The 10,946-nt window shown below is 32.2% G+C and overlaps 1 protein-coding gene across 1 annotated transcript; it reads left to right on the top strand.

Moving 5' to 3' along the window:
* Positions 1-4,365: 4,365 nt before the first annotated feature.
* LOC143572828 (uncharacterized) lies at positions 4,366-10,433 on the top strand. Its single transcript, XM_077057878.1, has 17 exons — positions 4,366-4,562; positions 4,652-4,790; positions 4,886-5,037; positions 5,117-5,200; positions 5,302-5,364; positions 6,079-6,210; positions 6,292-6,498; positions 6,583-6,708; positions 7,190-7,239; positions 7,340-7,502; positions 7,591-7,728; positions 7,807-7,929; positions 7,999-8,097; positions 8,778-8,867; positions 8,954-9,035; positions 9,214-9,344; positions 10,125-10,433. Exons 1-17 carry the CDS (start codon positions 4,380-4,382, stop codon positions 10,263-10,265), a joined length of 2,103 nt encoding a protein of 700 aa, XP_076913993.1. The 5' UTR covers positions 4,366-4,379; the 3' UTR covers positions 10,266-10,433.
* Positions 10,434-10,946: the final 513 nt, after the last annotated feature.

Here is a 10,946-nt window from a genome sequence, read left to right as displayed (position 1 = left end):
ACAAATTTATAAGCTAGCAAATTTTAAAGTTAACGGATTACGGTTAACAAGGTATAAGTTAACCAATTAAAACAAATGAAATACATTTTAACGGCATAAAGTTAACGAACAAATCTACTTAATGGATTAACGATTATGAAAGTTCGGTTTTTAGATGGGAAAAGACAAAGTTTATACTTAATTTATAAAAAAAATATTTAGTTTAAAAATACTTTTATTTGGTTTATTATGATTCTTAGATAATTTAATTGATCTTTAATTAATAAATAAAAGGTTTTAAAAATAATAACAAAAAAACTGCATTGACCCGGGTTCAAACCCGAGTTTTTTATTTATCAGCCATTAAACTTATCCACCGGACCAAGTTATTATTTTGATTACCAACAGAACAAAAAAAAATATAAAAGTTATACGCTATATTCATTTTCCTCCTCAACAAACCCTAGATTCTAATTCTCTTAATCCGATCCATGTACTGTTAAATTAAGTTAGGGATTTTGATTATTAGTTAAAAACGAGTAAAAACCCTAAATCAATTACCTGAATTTGTTCTTGTTTGAGGGTGAACGGAGACTCGCCGGAAAAACGGTTCTTGAACGTAATTGATAATATCTAGAGAGAGTTTCTATGAAATTGAATGTTATGAGCCTGTTTAGACAAAGATTAAGAGTCCATTTATAGTCCAAATTGAACCGTTGGACGTTAATTGCTCGTTAATGTGTTTTATAAAATTTCCGGTTGTTGGGTGCTTTAATTCGGCCATATATGCATGTTAATGCACGTTAATTTTGTTGATTAATGATTTACGTTAGCGGAGAATAAGTTGTAATTAATATTTGATGTTAAAATAACGTTTTTGGATGATTATTAACGTTGCCAGAATATCATCCTTGTCGCAGGCAGCGACCGGAAAATCGGGTTAGAGAAGAAGAGGTGGTGGGCTGGGTTCTTTTGTTAATATATTATATAATATATTTAAAAATCCTTTTTACAACTGGTCCTCTAAGTTTGATATTGTTTTAAAAACTAAATTTAAATTAAATTTACCAAATGAACCTTGGATTTTCGAATGTTCGGTAATTGAAATAAAAGTTAATAAACTTAGAAATTTTCCAATTTACACCCGTCTAGTTCGCAAATCGATTAAATCAACACGTTAAAACTTGAAGTTTTATAAATAGGTCGAAAATAATATATAACAAACGAACGATGAACTTCAATCGTCAGGACTATTTTATTAATGATAAAATGATAAAACAAAATATATCGAAACAACAAACCAGTCGGTTTAACGAATACAAATCCGAATATCATATGAAACGAACATTGAGAACATCATACTATATATATATATAAACAAAACCGAAAATTCGAAATATGTCAGGTTTTTCGGGTTTAAAAAGTAACGAATGTTGCATGTTACATCATTCTTGCAATCCAAGCAATCATTTAGTGTTTCCTGCAAGGGTAAATGAGTCAAAGAAGGTATCTTTTATTCTTTTTTATTCACTTTTTGATATTTTTAACTTTAGCAGAAAAAGTATGACTATAAGAAATAACCGATCACTAATGCTATTTCTTGAATCATTGTAGCTTACTAAATTGTTATGATGACCATTGATGACAGTTTGTGAAATGGTATTTGAGGATTCTTTGTACTTTAAGCATCCTCACAGTTTGTTGGTTCTTTTGTTCTTAGTTTAATTTTGTTTTTAAGTTTGCAATTTTTGTGTTTTGATGTACGCACTAAGTTTAGAGAAATATGGGCATATAAGATAAGGCATTTAATATACGCATCTGGTAAACCTTGAAGAACTAAGAAAAACCACCGGTATTTCATTCTTAAATCTTAATAATATATTACATACACTTAAACACTGTATGTCATTGATAAACTTTAAACATAATTTTTTATTTTGTAGGTTTTATGTAGCGGTCAATTTGAGCCATTTTATTTTGTTGGCATATTATATCGCAGCAGTACGTCTTTGGAAGGGAGCTTTAAGAAAATTAATAGCAATTCTACTTATGTACATGTTTGTTCTCTTTTGTTCGATTTAAGTTAACCTTGGGTTGTTAATATTATTATCATCAACCAATCGGTTGTAGTTATGGACCTATGATGCTTCTTTTCGAGACGATGAATAAAAGAAGAAAACAATGTCTCGTTTAATTCTTTTGGTTGCAAAATGTAAGATATTGTTTTGACTTTTATAAATAAGATGATTAGCTACTATAGTTTTTTTATGATAATAACCATCTAAAATGTTGTATTAAAGAAGTAAATATGGTACATATTGTCTATTAATTAAAGGTTATATGTTTTCATCCAATACCCGTTCATTTGAAGTATTAGCAAACCAACATCAACAAATAGCACATTCATTTTCTTAACAAACAAACACAAACTACATAATCATGTTCGTTTAAATGTTTGTGTTCGATCATTTGTTCGGATAAAGTTAAACGAACATGAACAACACACAATTAATTAAATTAATATAAAAAATTATGCATTCAAAATAATATTAGCAAAAAAAAACTAAATAAACCTGTATAACACGCATGCTAAAAACTAGTTATATATATATTTTTTAATAAGTTAAAGTTATTGAAGCCTTTTATTTTAAATTAAGCTTACTCTTAATCCAATAATATCGTTTATGGTAAAACATACATTGATATTAATTAACTAATATAATATATTTAAAACCTTAATTTTTGAAATAATTATTCAAAATCAACGTAAAAATTAATTATTTATAAAAGCTTAATATTAATAACTAATATAATATATTTATGTAAAACAAAATAATATATTTATGTTGGTATTAAAATTTTTAAATCAAGAAATAATTGTAAAAAGGAGAAAACAATAAATTAAAAAAAATGAAATATAAACTATTAATAAGAAAGAAAATGCATTTTAAGTGAGAGGGGTGATGAAACTTTTTTAATGATCGCTCTAGTGTGATGACATGACATGGGTTGTTTGAAAACCTTTATTTATTATATAGTAAGGTAGAGTGGAAAAAATATAAAAATAATTAATAATTAATATATAGTAAAAGAGCCGAGCCGAGTCTCAGTTAAGCTCGAGCTTATAAAACTATTAACGAGCAAAGCTTTAACTTCAGAAATAAAAATCGAATTAAGCCGAGCCTGGTAAATGAGCCGAGCTCGACGCCAATCGCCACACAAGATTGATGAAATGTAAGTAAAAGTGAGAGTAAAAGAAAATGAGAATTGGAATCCGGTGAGAGTTGATTTAGGGGGGCGTCGTCCTTGGTGATGTTCTTCTTCTTCTTCTTCCGTTGCGATCTCTAGGGTTTATGACTCCACAAATCCTTCCTTGGTTTCTCTTCCCATTAAAACCGCTTCCGGCTTTCTAATCACATGCTGAATTTCGCACCATTTCTTTCAACTGTTTCTCTCTCGTAAGCCTCTTCATTATATATATATATATATACACACACACACACATCTTTATCATAATTCTTCCATTTGCAGCAACTGTTTATTTGTTCAATTCATAAGTTAGGTTTGTTTTCATCCTACTGGCTATTTGCTTGCAATTCGTTCAAATTAGGTTTGTTTAGTTAGGCGGTTAATTAACTGGAAATAGAACGCGGTTAAGTTCCGAAGTGGAACTGCTTCACTAACACGACGTTAGTTTGGAAAATTGCTACCAACATTGCTCTGTTTTAGGTTTTGTTTTTCGGTTTGGGTGTGTGTGTGTGTGAATATATGCAGTCAATAGCTGTGGTTGGCGGTCCCTTGCAAAATAGCAGTGTCAAATAGCGGTCTGGAATATCTTGATGTGGACTCGGTGGAAGATTACATTGCTTATGATTAAATCATGTTTCATATATTGGCATTTTTGTGTTTTGACCTTTGATATTACTATTAATATTATATATGTTTTACTTTTATATGAATTTCGCATGATTTAAAATTACCGCTATCCCACTGCGATAACCTATATCTCAAATACCGTCCCCTTGACTGCTATTTGATTTTGGCCAACTGAAGAATGTGATGAATGATTGTTGTAAACTATTAAATTTTCTTTAAAACTTTAGGTTTTGTTTTGCATTAATATGCCTTTTTGTTTTGTTAACTTATGATATCAATTGTTTCCGTTTGACTATGTTGAATCTGATTCAACATCCCTATGTTTTGAGGTAAGTAAAAATGTCTTATATTATCACGCAGTTGTTAGAATTGCAAAGATAGACAAGAATGCAGAAAACTTGAAAAGTTAAACTAGTATGATTGACTTCATTGTTTAGTTACTTGTTGATTCATTTATTTTGTGTGCAATCTTTTCATATTTGCTCTCTTTTCTTTGGCTTGCCGAAGGGAGTAGTGTGCCTTGAATGAACGTAAGCATGGATTTAAACGCATCGCCAGAACCCGAAGAAGATGAAGAAGTATTTGAACCAAGTTTCAGTGAAGACAGTGCACCAGAAGAAAAGCATATTCCACATCATCATCATCATCATCATCATCATCATCATCAAGTAGATCATGTAGAGTCAGCAGTTGATATTATGCGTCGGGTACTTCACTATTTAAACTTTAATGCTATATATCACGAATAAAAGATACAATTTTCCTGTGTTTACATCCAATCGCGTTCTTGAATCAGGAGCGTGAAGAAAGAAAGCTAAGACTGAAACGAGAACGCCTCGATGACAAGCCAAAACATCAAGCTTACCAGCCTATGAATGATCATTTGTTTCATACGAAGATGCAGAGAACTTATGATAAGAGTAAACTTCCTCCAGGTAAACTTTAATCTCAAGAATTAAAATTTGATTTATATAGACATTAATTTCAAATTGTTAGATAATACATTTTGATTGATTTGTTTGTGCTATAGGATGGTTGGATTGCCCTGCATATGGTCAAGAAATAGGCGGTATTGTTCCTTCTAAAGTGCCTCTCAGTGAGTCTTTTAATGATTGCATCGTCCCTGGTAAAAGATACTCGTTTAGACAAGTCATTCATCAACAAAGAGTTTTGGGTCGGCAGGTTAGCATGGTCAAATCAAATAAAATGATACTAGTTGTATGAAACTATGAACTTAATTTGTGATTTGGGACGTTTTCAGTTGGGCTTGGTGATTGATCTTACAAACACAACTCGCTATTACTCTGTAAATGATTGGAAGAAAGAAGGCATCAAGTATGTTAAGGTTAGTTTCCAGATACTAATTACCGAGTCTTTGTTTTGTATCTATTATTCTATTTTATCAAACAATAATTATTCATTTGTTCTTGTTTTCGCTTGTTTCAGATCAACTGCAAGGGGCGTGACTCAGTACCAGAGAACGAGGCGGTTAATCAGTTTGTGTATGAGGCATGTTATTCTTACAACTTTACAAGTTATTTATCCCTGTTGTCTAGGCCTGTAAATGAACCGAACATTCAGTGAATCGTTCTGCAAGTAGTTCGTTTGGGTTTGTTTATTAAATAAACGAACAGACATGAACACGAATCTTTTGTTTTACATTTAATCAAACGGACGTATACTACACATGTTCCGTTTGTTCATATACATTCGTGAACTTTCACGTATGTCTGTTCATTGACGTTTGTTTATATGTGTTTACTTATGTTCGTTCATTTAAGTATTCATTCAAATAAATTTATTATTACTAATATTAATTTAAAATCAGTTTGAATTTCATATTTAAAACCTTTGTTTCTTACATAAATATTGGATTATGTGATCATGGTATATTTAGACTTTAATTTGGAAATATGTCTACTTTTAGTATGTATTCGTTTATTTTTGTTTGTATTTGATTATGTTCATTTGTGCTCGTTTATGTTTGTGAACTGTTCGTTTAGAATATTATTGAGCGGGCGTAAATGAAGACATTCATTTTCTTAATGAACGAACATGAACAGAACAACAAAATCCGTTCGCTTAAGTGTTCGTTTATTCGATTAAAGTTTGATGATGTGTTCGTTCTGTTCGTTTACAGACCTACAGTGCTGTCTGTTGAAAATGTGTTCTACCATTTTTCAAATTACAAAAAAATAACGAAATAGGTTTAATATTCATCAGGTTTCTCAATTTCTAGCTCGACAAAAGAACTCAAAGAAGTATGTTCTTGTTCATTGCACACATGGGCATAACCGTACAGGGTATATGATTATTCATTATCTCATGCGAACATTGCCAATATCTGTAACTCAGGTCAGTTAATTTTGTGAGCTGTTTTAATCGTTTTCTTAATTCGTTTATGTTATGGGTTTCTACTAATTACTTGTGCTACAGGCAATAAGAATATTTTCTGAAGCACGTCCACCCGGCATATATAAACCAGATTATATTGACGCGTTATACGCGTTCTATCATGAAAGAAAACCTGATATGGTCACGTGCCCTTCAACTCCCGAATGGAAAAGATCTTCTGAGTTTGATCTGAATGGAGAGGCGTTACCGGATGAAGATGATGATGGAGTGCCTTTGGATCCTCTGGATGTATATTTTCTTCTTATAATATTGATTGTTTACGTTTTATGATCACGACACTGATTTAGCATTTTTCTTTTCAATTTGTATTAGGGGAATATACATGAGGATACAGAGGGAGTGATGACAAATGATGATGTTTTGGGTGATAGTATACCTCAGGATCAGCAAGATTCTTTCAGACAGTTCTGTTATCAAGCATTGAAATTAAGTGCAGGGGTAAGTAATATTCCATACATCATTTGTACACTTAAAATTCTTGTAAATATAGTGAATAACTAATGGCATTTGACAAGCTTGATAATATCTGGATTTTGGAAGTACTATTGAATATTATTTAATGTAACCCCAACTATACTGGACCACCTTGTTATGACCTTACTTCAATGTAGTGATTGCACCTTGTCTTTTTGAAAACCATATTTTGTAAGGTGTTGGGTTCAGTAGAATAGGTCTTTTCTGTGCATGTTATTTCTTTCATATCACCTCATTTTCAAATAAATATAACCAAGTTCTACGTATCTGTTAGCAAGCCAGTGAGCCACTTATCTAAAACAAGTTATGAAAGGTAAAAAGCCTCTCTTTATTTTTTATGCAATTGTGCTTCATCGGCTAGAGAAGTGACAGCATTTTATGAGTGCCTGTTGAACCCAAATCACAATATGATTTATTTTATTTTTTGTGTTTTCTTGCTTCTAAGCCTAGAGGGAACCAGCAGTTTCCAGGGTCACATCCAGTTTCTCTAGACAGGTATGGTGTCTACCTCTTCTTCACACTCGTAATCGATTTTTTTGGGGTATATGTATCAACTATAATATTATAAATAATACAATGATTGAATATCATGCAGGGAAAACTTGCAACTTCTTAGGCAGCGTTACTATTATGCAACATGGAAAGCAGATGGAACACGATACATGATGCTAATTACTATGGACGGATGCTATTTAATTGACAGAAACTTTGTTTTCCGAAGGGTCCAGATGCGATTTCCTTGGAAATTGAATAATGAAGTATAAGTTTACTCTTAAGAAAGTTTCTTTTTTTAAAGGTCTTCACGTTAAGTGTCTATCATGACATAAAAATTAATCTTTTTGCAAGGGTTTAGCTGAGAAGGTTCACCACTACACGCTGCTTGATGGTGAGATGATAATTGATACTGTACCCGACACTCAGAAACAAGAAAGACGTTATCTGATTTACGATTTGATGGCAATCAATCAAATATCTATCATTGAGGTAAAGCGTAAGTATAGTTAATACAGTTAAATCAATTCTATTCTAATTTTTTATTTTTTTTTATGAAAATTGATACAGAGGCCTTTTTATGAACGATGGAAAATGCTGGAGAAGGAAGTGGTTGAACCTCGAAACCGTGAACGTCATAATATATATAAAAACGGACATTCTATGTATAGATATGACTTGGAGCCATTCAGGGTATTATTAGCATACACTAATTAATTAAGTTTATCATTAATATTTACTTATTTTGTGAAGTTTTAATAGGTAAGGAGGAAGGACTTTTGGTTGCTTTCAACTGTCAATAAGCTTTTAAAGGAGTTCATTCCAAGGCTTTCACATGATGCAGATGGTCTTGTCTTTCAGGTTCAAAATCCGCACACATACTCTATGGGTGTAAACGAGCCGAGCCGAGCCGGCTTGTTTAGAGCTGTATATCCAAAGCTCAATCTTGGCTTGTGAGGAATTTTCAAGCTTTAGCTTGCTCGTGAGATAATTTTCCAGCTCGGCTCATTTATTATGTACTATATATTATGGGAAATGTTAACGTGCATAGTGTAATTATATATACAGGTAGTGTAATTATGTGATTATGTAATTACATCATAGTGTAGTTACAATATGCTGTAATTACACTACACTATTATTACACTACTACTTCTCATAGTTAGCATGCTAATTTAATTTGTATTTGATCCAAACCTTATATATTACATACGCATAATTATTTTTATGTGTGCTTATAAGTATATTTTTGTATATATAACATAATAATATATGTTTAGTTGTTTTTATAATATGTATTTTAGATTAAAACTATTATATTAATAAAAGGCTTGTTTAAGCCGTGAGTTTAATCTTGGGCTCGTTTATTAGAAAGCTTAGTTTTAGGCTCAAGTTCGTTTAAGCTTGGCTCAGTTTGAGTTAATAGTGAGTTGATCTTGAGTAGCCCACAAGCGGATCGGCTCTTTACACTTTTACTCAATACATATTTATATTTTCAAATGTTTTATTATCTCGGTTAACATTTATTTCTATATGGGCAGGGTTGGGATGACCCTTATGTCCCGCGAACACATGAAGGACTTTTGAAGTGGAAATATGCATCAATGAACTCTGTGGATTTTCTTTTCGAGGTTTCATTTTGAACTTTCCAAATATAATGTCTTTGCAGATGTCATGTTCTTATAGGCCAATAACCGTTATATTATTGCATCCACAGATGGCTGAAGATCGCCAACTACTTTTTCTTTATGAACGAGGGAAAAAGAAGCTAATGGAAGGAAATCGAATTGCATTTGGTGGTCAGTAAATAACTAATTTAATTTCACAACCTTGACCTGTTGACTTACAAAATCAGCCAATTTTCATTGTAATTAATCTGTAATGGGTCACATGGGTGAAATCTAGCACTTTATTCAAAAGTTTAGATCATTGTATTTTTAGATGATATTGTTGATCTGGTTTCTTGTGATTCGGCAGATGATATTGATCCTGCATCGTACTCAGGGAAGATAATCGAGTGTGCTTGGAATTCAGAGGAAGAAGAATGGGTCTGCATGCGGGTCAGGACAGATAAAGCTACACCAAACGAGTTCAATACGTACAGAAAGGTGCTTCTGTCTTTGTGTGTGTGTGTATTCAACCTTTTTTAATTTTCATGATTAAAAAGAACCTTCTATGTCACAAAACAGAAAATTTTGAATACTTGTAGGCCTGTAAACGAACCAAACGAACACAAACAGGCATGTTAGTGTTCTTTAGTTTAACTTTAACCGAACAAACGACTGAATACGAACAATTAAACGAGCAACGTTTCTTGTTTGTGTTCGCGCTCGTTTAATTGTTCGCGTTCTTTAGAAAATGAGTGTGTGCTGTTAATGTATGTTCATTCGCTTATAGTATAAAAGAATTGTTCACGAACGTAGACGAACACAACTTAACATAGGTGAGCGGGTATCAATATCTTGGACCTAAAAGTTTAATGAAACTAGACTATGTTGTACTTGGTGATATCTAAATTTAATAAAACTATGATAAATTGTAATGGGCTTAAGAAAATATTTATGAATTAAGAGCATAAATGAACGAAGGAGACGCGTTCATTTTTGTTCGTTTAACTAAATAACGAACGAACATAAATGTTTGTCTGTTTATTAAATAAAATAAACAACTTTCCGCTAAACAGTTCATGAATGGTTCACTAAACGTTCGGTTTGCTTACAGCCCTAGTTTTTGGATTGAACATGAAACAAGATCTTAACAATAGAGGCCACTAACTACTAGCTAAGGATGATCATGCTAACTAAATAAGTGCAGACACATTTCTACCCCTGTATGTAATCTGGATTCAACTCACATATTTAACTGTTAGCTTTCACTTGCGAAAATAGGTGATGCGGAGCATAAAGGACAATATTACAGAGGAAGTGCTATTGGATGAGATAAATGAGATAATTCGGCTGCCAATGTATGCAGATAGAATTAAACAGGACAGCAAAGGCCACCACCACTCAAGTTCAAGACCTAAATGAGAGTGCGTTTAATAGATCGGGTTTAGTGTAGGAGAAAAAAGGATAACCGAGAATGTTATGTAATTAGGGAGCGAATCGAGTGATTTAATATTGTTGTAAATTGTGGTGTCTGGTGAGTTTGCATGATCCAGTTGCTGCGCTTAATCTAGCTATGGATATCATATCATGAAGCCCTTTTAAATTGGTTTTTCAGGTATTATCACTATTAGCCATATGGATTAGTAAATGTATATTTTAGTCTCTAGAGCTTATGCGCCTTAGGGTGTTTTGAACTCTTTTCTTTCACTAATCAAATCAAATTGGTTATTGGGCCTAAACTGGTTTGGTTTGGTTTGGTTTGGTTTGGTTTGGTTTGGGTCAAAGGTGGTCAATACCGGTTTGATTCAGTTTGCAACTGGTTTATAAGAGGGAAAAGGGTCGGTTCGGTTTGAAAGTTATATATATTCAATTTTGGAGCAAGTGTGCTTCATGAGTTATACACCATGCTGTTAATATTGTAACTTGGGTTTCATCTAAACTTAGTTATTACTAAATGTACATTTAGCTATTAAAACTGTATACTACAACATGTGTGGTCGCCTCTTCTACTACCAATTGTTTTCTTCTACCGTAGATTCCTTTGATATCATCTTTCTCTGAAACGATAGTAGTCTTAATTTTCCACTTTACACTCATCTCCAT

Source organism: Bidens hawaiensis, unplaced genomic scaffold (assembly GCF_021521415.1).
Source record: "Bidens hawaiensis isolate Kalapana, Puna unplaced genomic scaffold, B.hawaiensis_p1.1 tig00026027_1, whole genome shotgun sequence".
In the NCBI taxonomy this organism is placed as follows: Eukaryota; Viridiplantae; Streptophyta; class Magnoliopsida; order Asterales; family Asteraceae; genus Bidens; species Bidens hawaiensis.
This window is presented reverse-complemented; position numbering and strand designations above follow the sequence as displayed.

Excerpts from the sequence above, each read along its gene's own strand:
- LOC143572828 (XM_077057878.1), top strand. The coding sequence starts at position 4,380 with ATGAACGTAAGCATGGATTTAAACGCATCGCCAGAACCCGAAGAAGAT. Across the intron at positions 4,791-4,885 it reads TAAGAGTAAACTTCCTCCAG|GATGGTTGGATTGCCCTGCA; the intron begins GTAAACTTTAAT and ends TTTGTGCTATAG. Across the intron at positions 6,211-6,291 it reads TGCCAATATCTGTAACTCAG|GCAATAAGAATATTTTCTGA; the intron begins GTCAGTTAATTT and ends CTTGTGCTACAG.